This window comes from Crocodylus porosus, unplaced genomic scaffold (genome assembly GCF_001723895.1).
Source record: "Crocodylus porosus isolate Cpor-Errol unplaced genomic scaffold, CroPor_comp1, whole genome shotgun sequence".
NCBI classification, from domain to species: domain Eukaryota; kingdom Metazoa; phylum Chordata; order Crocodylia; family Crocodylidae; genus Crocodylus; species Crocodylus porosus.
Window position 1 is genome coordinate 1,493,591 of NW_017728929.1, and position 26,210 is coordinate 1,519,800.

Sequence of the window (26,210 nt, forward strand, 5' to 3'; positions counted from 1 at the left end):
TGCCTTTTTTTTTAAAAAAAAAAAAAGATAAGGTCTTTTATTTGAAGGTACAATTAATAATTATATTGGTTTACCAGAAAATTCAACCAGTTGAACAAATATAGCTCTATTTATTTCATGTTAGTGACATCACATTAGTGTGGTACTGAAAAGTTAGTAAAACTGTGGAAGAGACTGGACTTGACTGTGAAGTAAAATCCATACCAGTCTGAAGTGGTAAAAAGAATCTACTTAGTCACCTGAGTTACAATTAACAACAAAAATTAATTTCTTAAAGAGGCTACCTGAAACTTTTCAAAATATTCCCTCAAAACTTTCACCTTAAAGTTGACTATACACATCACAAATTTTAGTTTAAAGGAGTATGGCATTCCATACCTGAAGTTAGATACTCACAAAAAGAGGCATCTTCCTAGCCAAAAAAACACTAAAGTAAATTAATTTTTATGGTTTTTGTTCAGTGGACCAAATTAAATTTTTCTGAATTTCTTTTTCTTTCTTTCTTCCTTTTCTTCAGGATATCCCTATTTAAAGAGTTCAGTGCGAGGACCATGCTGTACCTTATTAGATCACAAGAGTTTATTCTGAGGTTATAGATCTTTTTTTATCAGACATTCATTCTATACCAGTATCAGTAATTCTCGCTTTACCCATGTTTATCTTTGCTGTTCCAGACTATGTGACTACTTAATGTCTTCATTTTTACTCTTGCATATCATCATTTTGTAACTGTACCTACCTTTTAAAACCCCAGCTCTTCCTAAAAAAGGACTCATATCATGTCATTATAATACCTAGCATATTCTGCCTACATTCCTAATACTTTTGGTGTTGCACAAACCCAAATATACTCTATTTTCTCACCTAGAACCCACACTTTTTCCAAAAACAATCTGCTGAAAGTGTGGGTAAACACTATGGCAAGGAAAGATGGTAATGCTGTTTAGCTGCCAGCAAATGCAGAAAGCAGTGAGCAGGGTACTAGACCCGTGTGTCCCTTGTGGAACCCACACCAACAGACCTACTGTGGGCAGTCTATCCAGAGCTGGAACTGCAAATGACCCAGAGCAGCCCCCATCACCAAGCTGCTGCTGGGTCACAAAAGCCTGGGTCAGTCAGAGAGCCCTGACTGAAGTAGGTACGCCTCCGCCCCCAACCTCCTCCAGCAGTTACGTGACAACATATTCCCCACTCCCTCCTTCATCCCATTCTGCCTAGGGCATCAGATAAGGTTGCTTCACCTCTGTCCCCCACTCCTGCCCCTGCCCTTTCACAGCTATTCCTGCTGCTGTCAGGAAGATTCTGTCAATGAAGGAGTAGCAGTGCTTAGGGGATTAAATGGAGCAGTGACAGCCCCCCCCCGCCACTCCCTTGCAGCTGCCAGTGTTTCACTACTAGCTGCAACAGGCTGGCTTCTGTTGTAGACACATGCCACAATATTACCATGAGGGATGTGAGGTACATGTGTGCCTGCATGTAGTGTTTTGCATTTTGTAACCTGTTCTGCGTAAGGTTTTTTGCATTTTATAATTTATTATATTAAATTACTTGTTGGTATTTTCAAGGGAATATCTTCTTTTTCTTCATTCTGCCTTCCCAAAACATGGAGCGTTTTCTATCTGGGGGCTTGTTATATGCAAGAAAATACGATACCTGGTTGAATGGGGCGCGAGGCCCATCACCCAGCAGGGGAGTTTTCTGCTGCTGGAACGGTAGTGGGCCTTGGGAAGGATGTGGCCCCCTTGAAGGATTCTGCTGTCCCTGAGGTCCTGGTGGCCCTTGCATGCTTCCTTGAGGACCTACTAAAGCACCCTGTGGAGGTCCCTGCTGGCTTTGTGCACCTGGTGGCCCACGTAATTCCTGCGGAGGTCCTAACATTGCACCTTGAGGTGGGGGTCCCTGCAGGCCCCTCATCTCCTGGGGACCATGTCCTAGTAAACCACCTTGCATATGAGGTCCTCTCATTTCTTGTGGATGACCCATCATCATCCCTTGTGGAGCAGGTCCTTGATTATCTCGGGGCCCTGGTGGACCCTGCATCCCTCTTGGGTTAAGTCCCATCAATGGCCCTTGAGATATAGGACCCTGCATCCCTTGAGATCCTGGAGCTCCTTGCATTCCATGAGGAAGAGGAGGTCCTTGCATTCCTCGTGGACCTGGTGGCCCCTGCATTCCTTGACCACCAGGGGGACCTTGAGGACCTAAGTGCCCTTGTGGACCAGGTGGGCCTTGTGGTCCCAAATGAGTCTGAGACCCAGGTGGGCCTTGTGGTCCTAAGTGCCCTTGTGGGCCAGAATTACCCTGTGGGCCTGGTGGCCCTTGAGGCCCCATTGGCCCATGGGGGCCAGGATGTCTCTGCATTCCTTGATGCCCATGTAAATCCTGAGGCCTTGTCAGTCCTTGTGGTGGTCCCTGAGGTCCCTGTGGTCCCATGAACCCCTGTGGACCTGACGCTCCTTGGTGTAGTGGAGGACCTTGAGGCCCCATTTGCCCTTGCGGTCCTGGAGGTCTGAACTGTCCTTGTGGACCAGGGGGTCCCATTTGAGGCATATTCATTGGCATCTGTTGAGGTGGAAGGGGCTGCTGAAATCCTTGAGGCATCTGTGACATTGGGCCTTGTCCTGGGAACGGCTGGGGTCCATGCATAGAGCCTCCCGGAGGTGGTGGCTGCGGCACTTGCTCAGTTTGCTTCTGTGCAAGTCTCTCAATTTTCAGTTGCTGTCAGAAAACAAAAAGCAGTTTTTTAATAGGCTGCATGCACACATGTATAAGGAATTACTGGAAACCAGAAATTACTCTCTCATTCTCAAGGACTAGCAAACTTTAAGCAAATAATATTTAATGCTCTTGACTTGAATGTTAAATAGAAATGCAACTGAGAAGGACTGGAAATCAAAATGATTCAGTTAATAGAAATGTTGACTCATTGCCACCGATGTCACATTAAGTCCATGCACTGGTCAATGAGACAACTTCTGTGGAGATCTAGGAAGCACTTTTGCAAAAAACAGCCTTTCTGCTTTGTAGTCAGGTTCAGAAAGATACTTAACATAAATACACTTTGCTATTATTTGCTACAGTTCAATTTTCTTTACAAACCTCCAAGAGCTGTGGGTTGGTGTACTGAAGGGCTGCCATTTCCTGCTCAATCTCTGCCTGCGTCTTCTTTTTCTCCTCCAGTTTGATATCATCCTTTCTGTCATTCAGTGGCTCTGGCGGGGCAGGGAGAGGGACCTTATTCTGCATCCAGGCCTAGACGGATAGTGATTGCATAAGATCCAGATACTTAGGGTGATATACATTGAACAAGGCCATGGACAGCATTACTGGAAAAAGATGTTTTGAAACTAGACGGACTAAGTTATATTAGGGATGTTTTGTTCTCATTCAGATACTTAGCTGATAAGACTGGATAGGGATGGAACATTTCCATTACATTAATTTAGATGCTAACCTGGGATGAGCAAGGTCTTAGTCAACTACTTGAATCTAGAGGTGCACCGATACATCGGTCTGATATCAGATCAGTACTGATATAAAGAAAATTGGCTGCATCAGAAATCGGCCCAATGCAGCCAACAGTTTGGCTGATAAATGCTTGTGTGTGTGCGCAGTCACAGTGCAGCATGCAGGCAGCGAAAAGGAGAGTCTGGCAGCATGGACAGCTATGTGCAGCTGGTAAGTCTGGTATGGGGGAAGGGGAGGAGGAGGGAAGGGGTATGGGGGTTGCAGATCAATGCCCCCCGCGGTGTAGGAGGGGCCAGGTGCTGCCCAAGCTGATTGGGGCGGGGATGGAGCTTCAGCTCAGTGTGGGGGGAGGGGGTGGCTCCTGCCACTGCTTGCACTCTGGGACAGCATGGGCGGGGGGTGCCCCTGGATCTGCACGGGACAGGGGGGGTGGGCTGCAGATGCAGGCTGCAACTGGGGCTGTGTCAGACTCTTCTCAACCGGGGATGGGCTCAGGAAGGGGGCTATGAAAGGGGGTGCAGCCACCCCAAATTTTGCCGCAGCCCTGCTCCCAGTGCTGCCAGCACATGCCCACCACAGCCCTGGCTCTTCCCGGTATGTGGGTGGAGGTGGGATGTTGAGCTGGGGCTATGCCGGGCTTGTGGTGGCACTGGAAACAGGGCTACGCTGAAACTGATCCCCCACACCCCTTGCCTCCCTGCTCCTGTTCCACCAGAACGGACTTACCAGCTGCCCACAGCTGCATCGGAAATCAAATTGGTATTGGCCGATATGCCTCCTTAAAAATCAGCTATCAATATCAGCCCCCAAAATCTCTATCGGTGCACTCCTACTTGACTCACAAATATTTGTCATGTGGCACTGATTTAATACATTATTCTCCACTGCATAATGCTGTAGAAGTTGGACATCTAAAGTTCAGAATGTTGAGCTAAAAATCAGTTTAACCTGGTTATTCCACTATGCACTTGCCTGTTGAAACTGTGCTGGAATTGGTTTTGCATATGGCACTTTTTTCTGTGGCACTTTCTTTTGGTCCTTCTGCATCACCTCCTCCATTCCCCAGTCCAGACCTGGGATGGTCATCTCAATTTCATTTGATTCATCTTTCCCTTTAACATGAGAAGGAGAAGTATTATCAACACAACTTAATAAGATTTCCTCATACCCCTAAGTTTGCTTAATACCTACATAAACAAAAAAGGAAAATCTCTCCATGTGGACTTTCAGAAAAATTCTATGAGACATATCTGTTTATTTCATTCCATCTCCCCACATAACATCCATGCCACAGAAAGATGAAAGGCATGACAAAAGAGCCAGCTAGTGCAATTTATTAAGATGAGTCCTTATGCCAGGGGCAGGCAAAGTACAACCTGTGGGCTGGACACCTGGCCCACTAGGCCATTCTCTCCAGCCTGCAAGGCCTCTAAAAAATTGAGAAAATTAATATTAATCTGCCCCGGCTGCCTGTCAAAACGACAGGAGCCAGGGACAGTAGGACCCAGGGGAAGCTGACAACAGAACTAAACAGACCCAGCAGCAAGTCCAGCCCAGCCCCACCCCACCCCACCCTACCCCAACCCCCTCCCACCTTGAGCACCAGCTTAAAGCCTCTGCCTAGCAGGGGCTGGTGGCAGCTTCTGACCTGGGACTGTTACTGCTTCCCCTCACTGAGGAAAATACAAATAAGAGAGAAGGGTGATTGCCCTAGTCCTCAGGGCCAGCTGGGTCAGTTTCTGCAGTCCCAGCACTGCAGCTGGGAACCATGTGATGCCAGCCAGCTGGTGGGGGCGGAGGGGTAGGAAAATTGCTGCAGCAGATGAGGGGAAGGGGCAGCAAGTGGGCACGTGGAGTGCAGCAACAGCCGGGCAGGCGGGAGCATGGGTCCCAAACCAGTGCATCAGGGCCAGCACTGGCAGGGTCCAGAGCAGTTTGGCATGAGCGTGGGGTCCAGGCTGCACTGCTCAAACAGGGAGGGGGAGCTGGCCAGGTTCCATAGAGCCCCTAGCAGTCCAGGCCCCACACTCCTGCCACCCCACAGGCGCTGGCCCCAGTGCACCGGCACGGGCCCTGAACTCCCGCCCAGCTGTCGCTGCACTCCCTGTGCCCACTTGCTACCCCTTTTCCTCATCTGCTGCAGCCATTTCCCCGCTCCCCCCCCACCCACTGCGCTCCAGCATCATGAGGTTCTGAGCTGCAGCACCGGGACTGCAGGAGTAGCTGGGACATGGTGCAGAGTGATCAGTGGGGTGGGAGGGAGGGGGAACAGGAAAGCAGCAGGAGAAGGGCAGCAGTGGCAGACGAGGGCAAGTGGCAGCGAGCAGGAGCACAGGTCCTATGCCAGTGCCCCAGGGCCGGGAGTCAAAGGAGTGCAGAGCCTGGGCTTGCAGGAGTGCTGGTGGGAGCTCTGCCTGCCATGGGAGGGAGGGGGGGGAGACTGTGGGCAAACCTTCCCCCTCCATGCAAGCCACAACCCTCCCCAGCCACTCTCCCCTCACACACTCTCAGTCCCCCACAAAACCCATACCCATCCACCCCCCAACAAATCACACACACACACACCTTCCCCCTCACCCCTCACACCCTCCCACAATGTACAAGAGTAAGACTTCATTTTAAGCTACTATACTATCACCTCTGTACACTACACAAATGCAAGTAAATCAGGACAAAAGTATTTTCTGAAATTAAATTAATTAATGTTGTAGTACATGTTTGATTTTTAGAACAAATTTTGGTATTTTTCTGGTTCAGAGATGGCAAAACCCCTTGCTGAAAGGAGTAATTCTGGGGGGCAAGGGGAAGGACTTCTGGTGGCAAAGGTTAGGGGGGCAGGTCTTCCAGTCTCAAGATGGTAATCAGGGGGGTGGGGCACCTGTCAATGCACGGAGCCACCCACATGGCCCTCAATGGCTTGCTGAAACTCAGTAAGCAGCCCTCTGCCCAAAATACTTGCCCGCCCCTGCCTTATGCATTATTTCCATCACTTACCCAGCTGCTCTTGTTCCATGGCCAGCTTTAGTTGCTCAGGTATTCCCATCCCAGGGATTACTGCAAGGCTGTTGGGCTCAAGGTCATCTAGAGATGGAACACAAATGGATATCATCTAAGTTTTACATTGGAAATGGTTTTCCTGGAAGTTGTCTTACTATCTTCTGGTCTCCCCACATTTTTTATCCAACTGATTTGCTTACACATTTCACATTTTGCTGGGTAATAATTTATCCCGCTCATGAACTGCAAGGTATTAAAATAAAGGCTAAAAAATTGTAAAACCACCCAAAACACCAGAAAACATGTCACTTCAGCAAAACTATTTCTCAGATAGACACCAGGGAAGGAAACATTTTTCCCCAATACTTTGTACTATAATAAGTACAGAAAAAATAATTCAAGGGAAATGCTATTCTAAGAACATTATGGAGTACAAAGAGCATGTAATCAATGAGAATAACAGATAGGGACACCACCCTGAAGCAGAAGGGGAGCTGCTGCATGCTGTGAAGTGGGGGAACCCTTAAAGGTCTGACATTGCTAAGAAAAATAATTAGAAGGGGAAAAAGCTTAAGATAAAGGACTTCTGAGGCAAGTTCAATAATTTCAAAGGTTTTCCTGTGCTCTGTAGCTCAGGACTGTGAGAGGTCTTGAAGTCACATGTTGAAGTTTTCAGGAGGCAGAACAAACTGGGGATTTTCCCAGAGGGAGAGCCAAACCTCCTTCCTGTGATTGACAGAGCTGGTCCTACCTCCTGGAGCTGCAGAACAAAAGAAAACTCATTGTTGGAATGGTGACCCTGGATCATAGAGAATGAGATCATCCCAGTAAAAAAAAAAAATACTATCTAATCAATCGCCAAACCAATCCTATATTATTTCATCATGCTGCCCAGGAGCTAAAATCTAACTAAACCTAAATGTTCTAAGCTTATTTTTGACACCAACCCTCTATTCTTCTGTATTCATGGCAATACCCTTACCATATTCCACTCCATCCTCCGACATTCCAGGCAGCAGGTTCAGGTTGTAGCGATCGCGCATTTTATCTCCAGGCCGATTCCTAGTCCAGAACTTGCTGTCAAAATGAAATGAAAAGAAGTGTGCCATGAAATTTCTGAAAAGGTAAGGGGATAACTATTGCTTGTCAGCAGGATCTCCCTTTCTCCTTACTTTTGCATTCTATTACAATACCTTGATTATTGAGTAGTGGGGTGTGAAGCGGGCCCTATTCGATTTGGCCTAATCCAGCCCAAATCACGGACAATGATTCAATTCGTTGATTGAGATTGCTGTCCCTGATTCGATTTGGCTGAATCCATATCTGAAGAATCGATGCTGATTTGGACATAGACACAGCTTTAAATGTTTTTTCTACATACCTCGAGGTACCAGCGCAGCTCATGAATGCTGCGATGCTGGGGTGGAAGGAGTGTCCCACAGGAGTGTGGGGAGGCCCTCAAGCACGCTCCCCAGCAGACCCAGAAGTGGACCAGAAGTGCTTCTGGTCCACTTCGGGGTCTGCTGCCGAGCGCTTTGGGGAGCCCCCCGCAATCCTTCCACCCCAGCATCACAACATTCACGAGACTCTGCTACCTAGAGGTATGCAGAAAAAACATTTAAAGCTGTGTCTATGTCCAAATCTTTCTGAATCTCTCTGAATCAATTTAGAGCAATTAAAGGGTTCTCTGATTTGATTCAGATTCAAAGATTCAGTCACCGAAATAGGTCAAATCTCCATCGAATTGAATTAGGGACCAAAGCTTCACACAGTCCTGTTATTTAGGTATTCAAAGGCCTTACTCATCAGGCTTCAAAATGGACTTAAATACCAGGTATGTGATGATTACACAGTAGGACTCATCTCATATTAAGCTAGTGATCAAGAATCAAAAGACACTTCATAGAGAACAGCTGTGAGAACTGCCAGACTTGCTCCACTGATAGAATGAAACTAAGACTACCATACATCCATCCTCTTCAATAAGCCCAATCAAATTTACCCTTCACAGACACTGATGGGATATCATTCTTGGAAATATGAACTTCTATGCCCAGAAATGCATGCCCTTTATAAAATATGACTATTATTCCCTGAACCCCATGTTTTCCATCCAAAACAGAATAATTTATTTCCTGCTTACAAATCCTCTCTGCTCCAGAGTTTTTGTCAAAGACTAAAGAAAGCCCCTTCAAAAGCTCCATGGGACACTGTATAATGACTACAAAGACATGTTAGCTCCTCTTTTTTTTTTTTTTTTTTTTAAAACATATCCTCCAAAAGGACTTGGAGAGCAGATATTCAGGGTGTCTACGCTATCAAAGGACTGAGATGGGGACAGCTGCAATGAAACAGAGGCCAGCCTGTCATGAGCTACATCCTAAAACACATAAGCTGGCTGTCTTGGGTGCACATATATGTCTGTGTTAAGTATCCCACTAAGGTACATTATTTTTCAGAAGGAGACTAAACAGAGCAGATGTGCCATGCTTCACCATGATATACCCTAACTCAGTCCCTTGATGGCATAGATGTGCCCTAATTCTACTGTCAACTGTGAAAGGTAAGACCTTTTCCCATAAAACACCTTAATCACCTCACAACTTTGCTTTGCCAACTGCAGGAACAATTTGGATTTATTGATCTTTTCTCTCTCACAGTTAGGAATTGGGAAAGAACATGTATTAGAATTCCCTGAAACCTTTAAGCACTTGAAAATACCTGGTGTGATCATTTGAGCCTGAGCAGAGAATATGTCCAAGAGGATGCCAAGCCAGACTCCAGATCATTCCCTCATGGGCCATTTCCATTCCACCAACTTCCTTCTCAACCCTAGAGCATGAAAAATCAGTTATCACATAAAACTTTGCCACATACAATGTAAGGGATTTTTGTTGTAGAAAACTACAAGCAACTGAACAACAAGATGCTCATTTTATTTATCAGTTAATTTTCAAGTGTGGCTCTTCTTTCTGAGACTCCCAGGAAAGAAACTTCGAAGATTTTTTTAAACAAAACTTTTTTTAAAAAGCTCCAATATAGGCTGTAAACTTCATCCTTTTCATCTTCACCTTTATAAGAGTGAAATGGAAATTCTTCTTATAAGGACTGAAGGAGTGCTAGAGCAGCCCTCCCTTCCCTTCCACAATGCTAAGGGGGTGGGTGGGGGGGTGGCCAGGCCCAGCAGGACACATTGATTAGGGAGGGGTTCCCCCTCCTTGCTGACCTTCCAGGGAGCCAGCAGAGAGTTGATAACAGAGCACTGAGTTACACAGCAGGGAGTTGATAACAGAGCATTTATCAGCCCATCAAGAAAACAAAAACCTCTCATTAGTTCAAGGAAGGAATGGAAGGACATTACCAGCTGAGCTGTTGATTCACTCCAAAAAGCCCTAAGCAGACACTGTCCAGTTTGCCTTTGTCCTGTCTGCCTTATACAGACTCCTCTCAGCATTAGCTAGCATACCACATGCTGGCTACAGTCTGTGCTGTGGGAGAGGAGAGGGGGAATCCCTGGTTGGGGGGAGGGGGGGGAGGGAGACACGGGACAGGAGGAAGCCAGGCAGACCCTGCTGTGGCTGCAGTCTGCCAGAACTCGAGCCAAGGAGCAGAGGGGCAGGACCAGCCCTGCTCTGGAGCAGACAGCCCAGCCCCACCCGGGGCTGCAAAGCATCCAGGATGCTGAGGACTCTGGTTTTAAGTAATACCAGGAAGGGATCTGGGACAGACATTGCATAAACTGGTTTGACCCAAATCCGTTAAGTCTGATACTACATTCAACTAGGCTGATCTCAAACTGGTTTCAGCCATTTTAAAACTGGTTTGTGTGTGCTGAACATCTGTTCTGTTACAGGTTTAAACCAGTTTCTGATCACTTAAATTGGTTTATGTGTAATGTCTGTCCTTAGCCTCAGAGAGAGATATGGTGTATTTTACAATATGCACACAACAACATTGCCAATTAACAGGATATATCTAGAAGCATCTGAACTGCATCTCTCCATCATGCTAGTGAAAATGCCACTTACCCAACATGCCAGAACAATAAAGAGCCATCAGACCCTCCACTTGCAAAAAGTCCTTCGTGAACAGGATGCCAGGCTACAGCTGAAATACAAAAAAAATCACAATAAGAAAATACAATGCTAGAATCTGCAGTAAGTGTTAAACAGCCTTAAACAAGTATTCTTTTCACCTTAATTTAATTAACTGAAAACAAAAGTCTCTCTTTTTTTTTTTGTATTTATTTATGCAATTTATAGTGCATTACAATGCCTTCTGACCTGTGGCCTCTTTCTTATGACCCCTGAAGACCTGGAGCTCTTCTTTCAGGTTTCGAATGTCAAAGAGTTTGCACAGGTGGTCACGAGAAGCTGTGAGCAGCCAATTGCCATTGAGGTTCAACTTTACCTCCATCACTGTGTTTTTATGAGCATGTCTGGAAGTACAGGTAGATAAAGATGAATGGGCTAGAAATCAGTCCCCACATCATAATCTCTCTCTCAAAAACATCCAGATCCAAAGTTAAGGGCCTGAGACAGACTAGCAGAGTAAAGAAGATGACAATCTGATCAAAAGTTTGATTTTCTGTTCGCAGCATTAACAAGAGCTGGTGGCAAACATTGAGCCAGTGCATGCAACTACTGTGCAGCTATATTTCTTATTACTCTCTGGTAGTAATTCCTACTGATTGGTCAGGTATAGCATTAACTAGGCAAAGTCACTCACTTCAGCTCTCTGAATGAGAAATGTGGGGACACATAAGGCTTGTGAACAAAGGCAGGATAAACAAACATTTCATAAAGTTCTCAACTCAATCTCTGCCTTGCCTTTGGAGTTTCTGACCCAGCCAGAAAGCTTGCCTCTATTTATCCACGGCTGAACAGAACTCAGCCCTCAACAGGGACCGAGCTAAAAACAAAATAAAATAATTAAAATTCTATGCAGCTTTCGCCCTTTTTGATATGGGCACAATTCAGATCATAACTTACAGTGTGGCAAGGCTCTGCCCAGTCTTTGGATCCCAAAATTTGATTGGCTGTTGGCTGTCTTTACTTCCTGATACAACCAACCCCTTCGTTGGATGCCAGTCAACACACTTCACATCTGCCCCATGCCCTGTTGGAAACAAAGTCACTCTGATTTAGAGATTTTACTAGTGAAACATCTATCAATTTGTGAATGTGGCATGAATTTAGGACACTTTTAAAATAGTTTTTTTCACTAGTTATTTATATTGGGTCATGTTTCTTCTTACAAACCATTTGAAACAGTTTCCTGCTCAGATTTCATCCTCTGAATTAAAAAACACAAATATGATTCCACTTACCTAAAAAAACTCTGAAGTTTCAGCAGGACTTGGTATTCTGAGCCATAGGTCCTAAACTACCATATGAATACCAATACCAAATATTGATAATCACTTTGGAAGGATTTGCCTTGTATGGGTAAGGCAAAATACATGCCCAAATTATTTTAGTTCAGCAAAATATTTTGGGAAAGACCCTACATATAAGTAAGCTGCAAAACAACTTTTGCAAGAAATAAGCAGATGAAATGAAACTACAGGATTATGTACCAAGACATTTTTTACTTGATAAATTGGTGTTTCAAAGTTCTTTAAGCAAGTCCAAACTACAAATTCATTTTTTAAAGCATTAAATAGAGTAAGAAAAAAAATTAAACTCATGGCAGCAACACTTTAAAGAGAGTGGCTTAACTTGTCAGAGAATGTATGTTGCTTGGGATGTCTAAGTCTCGCAATTAGACAAACATTTTCATCTTTGTTATATATACTAACAGGGTGAAACATCTAGGTTGGAACTACAGGACTTGGAAAAGAATTAAGATGTAAAAAATAATGTATTTTTCCAATCTCTTTCCATGCTAACTCACTTCAGTTCAATGCTAGAAAAAACAGTAGTGCAAACACATAGGAGAAAGGAAAGTAAGTGTGCATGTGTGAGTGTACTTCTTAGCTACTTCAAAAGGGAAGGGGTGCTGCTGTTCAAAGGGCATGCCAGCTGTAATAATGTCACTGTTATGATCTTGCAGGAATACAAGTTAGCTAAATCACCCTAGTTTGATCCTGAACGAAGCAGGCTTAAAGTTGGAGCCAAGTTGTTACATTTCAGTTATTACAGATAATACAGATGTAGCAGCCGCATACTAGCTTCCTTTGACATTGACACAATTGCTATATCCATCTATACTCACCCTCTATGGCTATGGTATTCAACCTGCGGGTCCGCAGACTATGTCTAAGGGGTCCACAAAAGATGATTATGATCAATCAAAAGTGTGCAAATACTCACACTTATAATTCAAACGGGTCTGTACCTCCAATCAACATTTTGTAGGGGGGTCTACAAATGAAAAAAGGTTGAAAACCACTGGTCTATAGCATCAAGTAAGTAAGAACATGAGAGGGTGAAGAATTATGTCCAGCTGACTGACTTGCACATGTTCAAGTGGACATTCTCTATCAGCACAAGAGATGGATCTTGCTTTTGTGGAAGGAGCTGTGTTAGGATTTGAGCCTGTATTAAGAAGCTTGTGTAGCTTGAGATAGACTACTCCATCTCTTATCAGATTCTGAAAACTTAGAATATATTGCAATTTTCTGAATGTCACAAGCATAAGACAAAGCAATACTTTCCAACCTTGGCTGTGAATTTGACAGGTATTAAAACACTCCCGAATCAAATGTGAGAAAGCAACTTTCTCTCCTCTTAATTTCTGGCTGGTGTTAAAGGAGGATAAGGGTACAGAAGCTTCTTTACCCAAGATGAAAGGAAAAACCACTTTAGGAAGACATAGGAAGCAGCATTAATCATTAACTGGTTCAGATGAATGTCTAGGCAGGAATCCTTGGATAAGAGCCTAATTCTCCTCCTATGCTCTCTTGAGTTAGAAGAGAAACCAAGAGGAGGGTCCTCAAGCTTCCAGGACCTGCAAGTTAATTAACTATTGGTCCAACTACCAGAGGGAAGTGGTGCACAACTGCTTTTCACTGGGTTCCTCTGACAGGAAAAGTAGTAAGAGGCATAATTTGTGTAGATATGTAACATCCAGGTCTCAGGATGGTGAACTACATGGTAAATAAACTAAAAATAACCCCATAAACTGAAGGAGAGCAGATTTAAATTGGACGTCAGGAAAAAATTCTTTATGGTGAGGGTCGTCAAAATATGGAATGGGCTTCCAAGGGAGGTGGTGGTTTCCCCTACCTTGGAGGCATTTAAAGGGAGATTAGAAAGCACCTGGCTGGAGTTACCCGACCCCAGCGCTCTTTCCTGCCCAGAGCAGGGGGTCAGACTCGATGATCTAATAGGTCCTTTCTGACCCTAGAAATCTATAAATCTCTAATTTGTGAGCACTCTGCTGGGAAGGCCTGTCCCGCTAGAAATCATAAAGCATGTGATATCTCATATCTTATGGGGGCCACTCTAGCATGACAGTTATGCCATGTTCAACTGAAGCAACTAAGGGTGACCCTTTGTGGATACTGTCATCCTGTAATCAACACAAGAGAGGGAAAGGAGGGAGCATGGGAGGCAACTTACCCTCAAAGGACAAGGACAGGTCAGACAGAGAGCTTCAACTGAGGAAATGACTGCCTGAGTAGCTAACAGCAGAAACCATTAATATTTGATCAGAGCAGAAAACCCAACTTTGCCATCACAAACATTAAAAAAATGCAGACTACATCCAACTCTGACTGGAACCAGGTTGACCCTCTGTTCCTAGGTGAAACGGGACTGCTGAAAAGAGAGTAAGGGGTATTTTCCCTTTGACATGTAGCACTTGGCCTCCAGAACTTCAGATATATGCTGCTACATTTGGTGGCGAGAAAAATTCTTAGGCACCAGAGTTGGTTAAAGCAGCCACCACTTGTCCCTCACTGCCAACATACAATCCCAGTGGGGCTCTAGAGCTCTGGTATTAGCAGCAGGCCCTGCATCCACTCATGCTGCAGGCCAAGTGACATGGCTCCATGGGCCAGATCTAGCCTTCAGGCTGTATGTTTGACACCCCCGACATGGAAAATCATGCGTTTAAAGTAAAAGAGGAAGCATTGCTCAGTGGTTAGAGCACAGGTCTAGGATTTGGAAGACCTATATCCAAGTTTCTCCTCTGGCTTCCTGTAGGACTTCAGAGAAAGACTCAGTGATTTGTCCCCCTCAGCTCCTCATGTTTAAAAAAACACAGGGATGTTGCAGAGATAAATATACTGAAGATTGGGAAGTGCTTAAATACTATAGTAATGGTGGCCATTTAGGTGTCTCAGAAAGAGAAAGAGACACACCTAGTGTGGGATTTTAGTTGCTCATCTTTCTCAAGTCCTTATACAGTGAGGTCCAATATCTTAACAGAATCTATGTTTTATGGAAAAAGTAAATATTCTCTGACTTAAAACTGTTCCCTGCAACAACTGTGTCATGTAAAAGGGAACACTTAAATGCCTGTATCATCCTTCAAAAAGACAAGTACATAGTAAATTAATATGATGGATGTGTTATTAAATTTAATATATTTATATGCATTCAATACCTGTATACAGGGTTACAAAACAAATGCTGAAACATATATGAAAACTATTTTGTTATAGAGAAAAATTTATCTTTGTATAATCTAATCTTGTTTAAAATGATGAATTGGTGCTTTAACAAAATAGCACATCAGAAACTTCTTACACAGTCAATAAGCCAAGTTGTACAACTTGTACAAATTTAATATTTTTGGCAAGAAACTGACCACCAAACAATAAAGATCAGTTACAAAGGTGACAGACTGAAAAAAAACTAGGACAAAGTATAAGTATGTAGGGCTTTCTGAAGCAGTGACTACCTGGCTAATGTAGCATGTCACAAACATTAGGAATAACACCGTTAGACCTGATTTTCCCAGTCTGTTTTGTAATTTTGTGCATTTGTGACCATTTTAACCTATTTTTGTTTGTTTGTTTTGTTTAACAAACACTGATGGGCAATATTCCCTTTTTTATATCACTGTGTATATGTGCTTATATTCTGTACCATGATCCTACATTACACAAATATTTTCTTAGTGAGAAAATAAAACCTTTCAAAGGATGTGATCATTTTTTTTTTTAATATAAGGAGTTCCATATACATGATTTTTTCACATATCTCCACATTTTACCCTCCCACTTTCACTTTTATTTGGCACTTTGCAGCATACATCCCCCAAAAGAACTACTCAGTTCCTACAAGAAAATGAATAAGACCAGCATACCTACATAAATGCATAATCCCATCACCTGACACTTCATTTACTTATAAATTTACAAAACGATAATGTCATGCTATATGTAATCATGAGGATTCCCCTTAATTTAATGTTCTAGTGCTGCCAGGAATACAGATTTTGTTTAGGAAATTAACACCTCACATCTATCAAAAACTCTGTAAAGCTCTCTGCTGGAATGAACGGTAGAGATGGATAACTTTAACCAATGCTAGTAAATCAATGAGGTAAGAATCTTAATTGCAGGACAATTCTCTTTCCTTTTTTATACCAGTGTATTATATAAATTACCCTCCCTTGGAAGATATCCTAAAAGCTCCCTTTCTTTTTCACCATTTCCTTTCCTGTGTTCTAAGCTCCATATTACAGCAGTCCTCCTCCTACAGGCATCCAATGTTGGTTTATTTTAGAGCATGGAAGGAAAGCAATGGAAACGTCCCCTTTCCTATGCTGAATGGGTTAAAAATACTGACTTCACAACATCTCCAGATCTTGCTGGCCTGAGATCAAGGCAATTTCTTTTTCCTAATCTGCCCACCATATTCCTTCCTTGGATCCCAGCTGGATCATTAATGCTCATCAAATCTGATGTCTTGAGAAACTAAGGAGGATTCCAATTCATCTACAATAAAATAGAGGAAATGCAAAAGGCTTTTAACACATTGTTGACATGGTTCTGTTCCTAGGTCTTATCTACACTTTGAATGCAAACCCTATTTTTTCAAGGGCTTACAATTCCATTAAATTATTAGGTCAAAAGCTGTTAAACAAAATGAGATTTTTCTTACGTTATTCTGATAAGCAATGAAAGCGTGAGATACACATTTTAATTACGGTTAATAAAGAATGTCTCTCCAAGCAGGAGTAAAGTTAACCTGACCCCAAACTACTGTAGAGGATGATCTGACCGGAATAGAAGTGAGGGGGGAAAAAAAGAGGATTTCTGTAACTGAGTTTAGAATTTACATGTCCTTAACTCTTCAATGCCAATGCCCTGTACAAAAATCACCACATATTAGCAAGCAGAATCTCAAAGAGAACTGCAGAAGGCAGTATAAATTTTGTGTTAATAGAATGCACTCCAATATCACAGGAAGCACAGTGTAAAGATCAATGTGAGAATCTCTGCATGTTTGACATTGTACTTGAATTACTCAAAGATGACTGACAAGGTCTGCTATAACATATACTATAGGCAATATATTCTATATGGCAGGGTAAAGTGAGAGAATTCAAGTATAGTCATGTAACAATGCAACACTGAGGACACAACCCTGCAAAAACCTAAGCACTTGTTTAGCAATAACAGAGCTCCCCACATATTTAAACTTGAAGTTAATGCTTAAACTTTTGATTGGATGAAATCCAGAATGCTCAGCACCTTGTACAGCTAAGCCTTTACAGAGGAACATAATCCAATACTGGTGAAATCCTATTTGAACAAGGACAAGACTTAGCAGATTTAATGTCTACTATGGGTGATGGGCACAGATCTAAAATAGAAATTACATTTCATGAAATGATTTAGAATAGCACTTCACTGGAAATGAATATTCTTTTATTCCAGTAAGCAGAAAAGGAAACAAGAAGAAATGATTGTGTTAACCATTTCAGAGTGTGGTTGATATTTTTCAATTTAATGCTGGCATCTACCAAAGAAGATAGAGTCACATTTCTTATTTCACTTTATGTAGAAGTGTTTTTCTTACTACCCTGAGCATATTATTGAGAGTCGCTATTACTACATGCTCAACACAGGATGTATTATACATATTGATACCCCATCATAGATACCACAGAACTACACCTGTGTTTAAGTACATAAAACCTGATATTAGGCAGATCAGTAGTGGCAGAATAAATAATGGAAACTGAATTAGAGAGACATAAGGAACTGTATTATTGTTCTCAAAGTAATAAGAACAATAAATAATGAAGTATATATGCTTCAAAACTACTTATAAAAATGTATGTGTACACACACACACACACACACACACACACAGCCTTTTACCAATTGGCAACTGTGTGTTAACAGTAGCTATTTACCAAACTGCACTAAAAGAAATCCATTTCCCATTTTTTCTTATTGACAACTAACAGCACATGGTTTTCTAATATGTCATTAACATTTAACTTCCTCATTAAAATGAACACACAACTAACGTACTATGTTTATTGTGATTACATAGTTCTTGACCATGTTGTGTAGATTAGTATATGGTGCACAAGACAACCCACCACAGAAGCAGATACTACCTACCATTGAGCTGTATGCAACATATTCATTCATCTTAAGTGGAGCATTAAAAAGAGACTTGAGCCCAACTCAAGTTAAATACCACAAAGTATAGGACAGTAAAATGATGAGGAAAGAAAAAAGAGCTTGCAAGTGACTGTCACCTTCTCATTCACAATAACTGCTTCCTGTGCATTTTGCAGTAACGTCTGCTTACTTTAATGGCAAAGATAACATTTTACTACTATTAAATGCACGAGATCCAATATGTCTGCTGAAAAGCAAATCTGGCTTCTGTACTTTACTATCACAATTATCCACTGAAATATAGATGGCAGATATTACAATTAGTGTCCTAACAAAGAAGAGATCATCCTGTAGTCTGTGGTCACCTGTTTCTGTTCACATTAAAATATTCATGACTAGACACACTTTCATGGTGCAAGGGATTACTTTGTTGGCTAATATAATGGTATTTTGAAAGCAGCAACACACTTGCTGTTTAATGAAGAGAAGGTGTTTATTTACAACAGTGTTTACACGTAAAGGTTCTAAAACTGAATATTATACAGGACATATTTTAAACAAACAACAGGGATAAAAACACAAATCTTACAACCTTATGCTTCACAATATAAACCAACAAACAAGGTGACCTGGATTTTCCTAGGAGAAAGTTATTCTATATCTTTCTATTGAGGGTTCTTCACCCCTTCCTCCAAAGCATTTGGAACTGGCCATTGTCACAGTAACTGATACATCAACTCCAGCCAATGAGGCACTTTCTTCAATGGAGGTTGGAACAAGCTTATAGACAGGGCATCAGACAAGACAGACCACTGATCTGATCTGGTATGGCAATTCTTATGTTTTTTCATTTAGAAAAAAGGAGTAACTGACAGAAACAGTAATGCCTAACTATAAGATCAAGACATTGTGTAGCAGAAAGAATTGTAAGCATGTCTTTTCATGGTAGTAGTAACTTGAATAATAAAATAACAATTCTGTCAGTCACTAATATGGTTTGCAATTTCCATGATTCTGTGACTTCATAATAAGATACCTAAACAATTTTGGTGCCAGTATTTGGTTAACTTTATGAAATGAAAATTTAACTTTCTACATTAAAAAGAAAGCTGCAAATCAAACATTAACTATGTAAAGCAAATATAAACCAAAGTCTCTTCCTTTCTGAGTGCTATTACTATTTCACTACTGGTCACTATAGCAGAAACATAAAAATGCATAATACTTCCTAAACCAAGTGGGGGTAGGGATAATACTTTAAAATATAGGTGCCTAAAGTTAAGTTCCTAAATCCATATTTTAGCACCCATGAGTGATTGATTTTAAAGAAGCATTGATCACCAAGCAACTTCAATCACATGTGTACACACAGACTTAGGAGCCAAATTTTAGGCATGCATGTCTGAAAATGCTGGCCAGTGTGCTCAACTACTATTACCACTGGCTGCCAAAAACTCCAGCTTTCACATATGCTAATTTATGCAAACAGTTGTACATTATTACTAAAAAGATGAGGCATACAGGAGACTGCACTGTATACTTTTAAAAATCTGTTTTCATGTGACTTGGAAATAACACAGAAATTACTTAAACATCCTTGAGATGAAAGGTTAAAGTTTTAATCGACTGTGCTTTCTGTTTCCTATATGAAAACCCTGTACAAGCTTTTTAGTGTTCTCTAACATCTTTGTCTGTCTTCACTGAAGGAGATTTTGACAAATACCATGGAGAACTGGAAGAACAAAAGACTGAAATGCAACAGAGCTGGATGCATCCACATGAGGATCCAGATAACAGCAATAATGATGTTGCTTTACTGTGTTTAAGTGGTGATGTTAGATTTAATGAGTAAACACTCCCTACTTCCCTTTCCAATTTGAACCTAGCTAACTGCAGAAGAAAATAGGGATGGTAAATGGATTGGTTCCCACAAATTACAAAGATTCTGACGTTCAGGAAGAAGCATGCAAGAGGTTTCCTACAGTGAACCAGCAAACTTGTAGACAATCAGTCTGACAATGTGTGCAACCTATGCTGACAAAGCCTTGGAGACAAACAGGATACTAGAGGCCACTTTCCTGTATCTTACCACAATACCTGGTGCCTCTTACAGACGAGCTAGCTGGGGTGAAAGCTGGGCTGGCTGGGCTGAAGGGGCAAAATATGGTGTATGTACCCAGGAATCAAATTAAGCAGTTGCTGAGAGTGTATCAGATTCAGGAGGGTTGATACATGGACAGTAAAGAGGGCAGCAAAAATGCTGCTTCTACTTGGAATGTTTCAACTCTAATGCAGTAGTCAATTTTCTGCCTTTATATCTGCATGTTCTTGTACTGTGGTTTAGCAAAATGCCTTCTTTTCAGTTCAGATTTGGCACATCAGTGCAAGCAAGAATTATGCAAATGATTTGTTGACTCCTCTGGATAGCACCAGGCGCATTCTAAATTACTAGACTAATTACTGACCACTGTACAATAACAAGCAATCGAGGAGTAAGGAAATAACTCTGCCTTTTCCATTTATTATAAGAAGCGCTTTATAAAGAAGTGATCATGTCAGCCCTGTTTTTATGCATCCCAGGATATCAACTCAACAGTCCAATACATGTACTGAAGTTTACTGATAGTAGTACATTAAGTTTGGTAGTCAATTACCTCAGTGCTTATATGCACAAAGAGAGAACAAACAGAACAGCGATAAACCTATGTACTCTGAGTTTTGTTATCTACCAACTAGCTGCATTATGACAGCTATCTAGTAAATATAAAACTAAACGTTTTCATTGTTCTTTGTCAGTGATAATAAATATAATTAGTAAACTAAGGAAATATAGTCTAGATGAAATTAGTGTACGATGAATACATAGTGGATTATATCATCATGCCCAAAGTGTAATTTATCAATGGCTCACTGTCTAATTGGGAGGAGATATAAAGTGTGGTTCCCCACTGGTTTATCTTGGCTACTGTTTAGTATCTTCATTAATCATTTGAAGGATAAAATTGAGTGCACATTTAGCACATTCTTAGATGACACCGAGCTGGGTCAAGTTGCAGACACTTTAGAGAACAAGATTAGGATTCAGAATGACCTTGATAAACTGGAAAAATCAAATTAAATCCAATTAGGACAAGTGTGAGTCTTGCACTTAGAATGGAACAATCAAATGTACAAACACAAGTTGGGGAATGACTGGCTTGGCTGCAGTACCACAGAAAAGGACCTGGGGGTTATAACATACCATTAGCTGAATACTAGAGAAAGACATGCTCTTGTTGCAAAGAAAGCCAAGAGTATACTGGTTTGTATTAACAGGAGTATCACTTGTAAGACAAGGGAAGTAATTCTTCTCCTCTGTGTGGCACAGATGGAGCCTCACCCGGAGTACTGTGTCCAATTTTTGGCACTACACTTTAATAAAAAGTCCAGTAGAGAGCAACAAAATTATTACAGGAAGACAGATGAATGAGAAAAGACTGGATTCTCTGGAAGAAGTACTGGAGTAGTCTGGAGAAGAGAAGACTCAGGGAAGACTTGATAAACTATCTTCAAATATCTGAAGGGTGGTTATAAAGAGGATGGTGAAATTCTTTTTTTTGTGGCCACAAGGGACAGGACAAGAACAACAGCATTAATCTGCAATAAGGGAAATTCATGTTGGAAATTAGAAAGAACTCTCTCCTATGAAGGTGGTTAAGCATTAGAACAGGTTACCTACAGAGGTTGTGGAATCTCCACATTTGTAAGTTTTTAACAGCAGTTTAGACAATCATTTGTCTGAAATTGTTTTAGACAGAGATGATCCTGCCCTGAGAAGGGGATTATCTTCCTGATGACCCCTGGCAATCTCTTCCAGCCCTAGGAGTCTAGGGGAAACATTGTACATACATCTGACATTCACAGTATGGCACCGGGAAGAAGGAAAAAAAAAAAAAAGCCAACAAAGTAACAAAGATTGGCTACTACCACAAATGCTGCCAGAAAGAAACCATTTGTCATTGTCAACATTAGCCAGCCGGTGACAAGATGATTAAAAATCATGGGAGACCAAAGCCAAGATCTGAAGGAATTCTATTGCAATTACCCAGTGTTGGTAACAGTATAAATACTAAGAATAAACTAATTAAGAACCCGAAGGACCATGGTAGTGAACCAGTGGTGGCAAATTGGCTAGCGGGTCATAGCCTGAGAGTGATGGTGGAAGGGTCGGTATTGACCTGGAAGCACATGGGCAGTGGGGTTCTGCAGAGCTCGGTCCTTGGACTGATACTCTTCAACGTCTTCATCAGTGACTTGGACAAGGGAGTGAAGTGTACTCTGTCCAAGTTTGTGGATGATAGAAAACTGTGGGGAGAAGTGGACACACCGGAGGGCAGGGAACAACTACAGGCAGACCTGGACAGGTTAGACAAATGGGCAGAAAACAACAGAATGTGATTTGACAAGGAGAAATACAAAATGTTGCACACACCCAGGGAAAAAATTTTTCCAGCACACCTACTGCCTGCTCAGCAGCACGGAAGCAGAAAGGGACGCATGACAAACAGAACCAAGGAGGTGATACTTCCCCTCTATTGAGCACTGGTCAGACCACAGCTGGAATACTGCGTCCAGTTTTGGGCTCCACACTTTAAGAAGGATGTAGATAACCTGGAGAGGGTCCAGAGAAGGGCCACTCATATGGTTAAGGGCTTGCAGGTCAAGCCCTACGAAGAGAGACTCGAGCACCTGGAGCTCTTCAACCTCCGCAAGAGAAGATTGAGAGGCGACCTTGTGGCTGCCTATAAATTCATCATGGGGGTGCAGAAGGGAATTGCTGAGGCTCTACTCACCAAGGCACCCCTAGGGGTTACAAGAAATAATGGCCATAAGCTAGCAGAGAGCAGATTTAGACTGGACATCAGGAAGAACTTCTTCACAGTTAGTGTGGCCAGAATCTGGAATGGGCTCCCAAGGGGGGTGGTGCTCTCCTCTACCCTGGGGGTCTTCAGGAGGAAGTTAGATAGGCATCTGGCTGGGGTCATCTGTACCCAGCACACTTTCCTGGCTATGGAGGGGGTTGGACTCGATGATCTATTGGGTCCCTTCCAACCCTAACATCTATATGAATCTATGAAGGTTGAAAAGGCATGGTAAAGGGCTGGGTTAGCAAAGCATTTCTTTTCCTTCCATAAGGAGATGGAATTGAACACAGTGGAGAGGTTCAATCAGCACTGCAGATGACCCATTTTTCTGCCTACTAAATACAGCATAATTTAAATTAGAAGAGGACAGGTGGTCAAGGTACTAGTGAAAAAAAAAGGTAGAGGGCACACGATTCCAGGCCTTGATTCAGGCAAGAGTCAAATTTCAACACTGCTGGGGTCCAACAAGGAGTACAAATAAGAATTAAAAACAATTCAATGAAACAATATAAAATATAGTTTTTTGTGTGGTTTTTGTTTTTTTGTTTTTTTTACTAATGAGAAAATATGATTTAAAAGCAGGAAAATAAAAGCTGTACTGCACTGTAATTTATACAGTGTTCCAAAAACATGACAGATAATATGGACCAATGATAAAATATCTATCAAGGGGAGAAAAGACAAAAAAATAAGGGGTGTTTTATTACACAGCCTCTCACTTCAAATTCCTGTACACTTCTCTCAGATTTCCTACTTCTCTCCTGCTGCCTTGATATCTTATTCACTTCCCTCTATTCCACAATGCTACAGATAAAAGACTCTTGTTTCTTTGAAGACTTCATTTTCAGATTTAACCCTAATTTGTTGGTTTTCAATGTTGGGGGGGGGGAGAAGAGGAAAAGATATTTATTTTGGGCTCCCTAAAAACAGGACCCCTTTCTAATAACCAATTTGTAATATGCCATATACACTTAAGCACCTCCGTGTGATACCTTGGATGGATACATACAGTATTCTCAATTACTACATACAAGTTGACTCAACATATAAATGATGAGAGCAGCTCCACTTAAAATTTGTGTGGGAACATTAAGAGAGAATTATATACAATAAACTGTACTGAGAAGAGAAACACATTAGAAGGCAGAATTGGGAAAGAATGGGCTAAAGAATAATTCAGCATCTCAAACCCATTCAAATCAAGTCCTTGGATAGCATATACAAGTATCATTCAGAAAGGAGAAAGTGATAATGAAGGAACCAACAAGACAAGACAGCAATTAGGACCAAGCATGTATGTATGTAAGGTTCTAAATTAAAACCAAAAAAATGAGAATGACTGGTGGAAAAACAGTACTACAACAAGAATCTATTATTCTCACAAAAAGATGTGGACAGAAGTAGTGATATTAGAGCACTATACGTGGTATCCTTGCTGTAGCTAGGATACTGCTATAACCATATTTTACTTAAGAATAATGAAGAAATAGCAGGCTTTACCAGGAACTGACTGTTAGACTGACCTTACGGAAGATATTCAAGAGTAGAATATTCAATCATCTTTTAGAGAAGATGTAAGAAAAATTAAATAGATCCTACTACAATCCAGAAAGGATAAATGGATTGAATGCCTCTTCCAACCAAACGACTGTTCCAGAGAAAGAGGGACTTTTCCTCTCTCAATTGTTTTAAAGTAATTTTAAACAGCACAATATAAAAGTGATATGTAATATATTTGGTAACATATATTTAAATGCAATATTTCCCTCCGTGATGCAGCCTGTAATTGAACATGTAAATCAGATTTGAACTTGTGATAGTGTAGCTGCTGCACAGTACAGGAGCATATAATGATGAATACTGATTTTGGAGAGTTATCATTGTAGATGTTTTCAGGAATGTACTTTAACAGTAAACACCAGCTCTGGATCTGCACTTAGTGCACATACATGGAGACCATGAAAAGGGCAAGACAGTTTTCTGCCACATAGGAAATGCCTAATAAAGATGTCTCCAGATGTCATTGAACATCCCTATGTGTATAACCACAAACATCCTCCAACATTTAAAACAGTTGGAGCTGCAGTTAAGAGTAGAATCAAAGGAATACAATCCTGTAAAAAAAGTCCAATTATTAAATGTATAAGTATTTATTCATATGCTTGGAATCTAGAAAGTACACTTTACAATTTGGTTTCCAAAACCCAACTGCTGGAAACCTGGTATGTTTACTAATGTATCTAGTACTAGAACACACATAACAGGTCTTGAAAAAGAGGAGACCCTCCTAACTAAAGTGCACCAATCAACTTGGAAGAATGTAAAAGATTAAGAGAATCTGAGACTACCAACTCAGTACTGCTCCCAGCACTTGCCAATCCAGGGACAGAAGTCCCAATCTTAGACTTTTTTCTCACCACACATACAGTGATTTAAGAAGGTTTGGTTTGTAAAGCCAGCACAACAAAGGTTAAAATATTTGAGTATCTTGAATTCTTCACATGCGGGGGATGTGGAAGAGCTGAAGGTATGCAGTTTTAAATCTTTCAAGGGTGATATAACCATTTATGTGGGTTTTGAAACAGTATATTGGTCAGTTTGATTCTGACGTTTTCCTGTATCAGTTAATCCTTGTGAACACAAAAGAATCAATGGTGAGTAGAAGCAATACTAGTTCAAGTCCTTCAAAAAACAACAACAACAACAAAAACAAAAAACCTTCCTATCCTGGCCTCCATTCATGGTTCTAACTGTCCCTAACATTTCTTTTTAAGAAACAATTTTCCTCTTACATGGTCACCTCCGTGATGATCATGGTTAAAAAAAAAAGTCAATATTTTTCTCTTCTTCAAACATTTGCAAAGGGGAAAAAAAGGAGGGAAGATTAATTAGTGAAGTACAGAAAATTATCAAGATGCCCCAGACTGCTTAAAGGAACAAAACTTGTTTGCAATGGAAAAATCTAGCATTTACTTGTATGCAATACTGAATCTTTATTTAAATATAATTATTTCATACAAATAAGGCAAAAAAAAAGTTACATTTACTGTGTTGACATGACAGAATGAAAACACTTTAAGAAAGTTTAACTAAAGAGTATAGAACAGGTGCTTTAATTCTAAGCAGGAATTTTTTTCGGTGGTGGTAGGCAGAACCTATCCTAATAGAATTATTCTCCAGATGGGGGGTAGGGGAGAAAAATTTAGCCAATTTTATTCCCATATAACTCAAGTTTAATGAGAGTAGCGGGGGGTGGAGGGGTGGGGTGGCTAATGCTCCTATAGTAACCCCAAGAGGACCTGAAA

At 41.4% G+C, this 26,210-nt stretch overlaps 1 protein-coding gene across 3 annotated transcripts in view; it reads right to left on the reverse strand.

Moving 5' to 3' along the window:
- The window catches only part of WDR33 (WD repeat domain 33), an 81,915-nt gene that overhangs the window by 17,367 nt on the left and 38,338 nt on the right, over positions 1-26,210 (reverse strand). For 2 of the 3 annotated variants that reach the window (XM_019542907.1, XM_019542909.1), the window contains exons 8-17: positions 11,457-11,583; positions 10,749-10,903; positions 10,494-10,572; positions 9,187-9,297; positions 7,448-7,542; positions 7,217-7,225; positions 6,463-6,549; positions 4,441-4,580; positions 3,100-3,252; positions 1,654-2,718 (exon numbers count right to left, since the gene is read on the reverse strand). In XM_019542907.1, coding sequence (XP_019398452.1) covers positions 1,654-2,718; positions 3,100-3,252; positions 4,441-4,580; positions 6,463-6,549; positions 7,217-7,225; positions 7,448-7,542; positions 9,187-9,297; positions 10,494-10,572; positions 10,749-10,903; positions 11,457-11,583 — 2,021 coding nt within the window. The remainder of the gene's footprint in view (positions 1-1,653; positions 2,719-3,099; positions 3,253-4,440; positions 4,581-6,462; positions 6,550-7,216; positions 7,226-7,447; positions 7,543-9,186; positions 9,298-10,493; positions 10,573-10,748; positions 10,904-11,456; positions 11,584-26,210) is intronic. The other variant, XM_019542908.1, reaches the window with a different exon arrangement.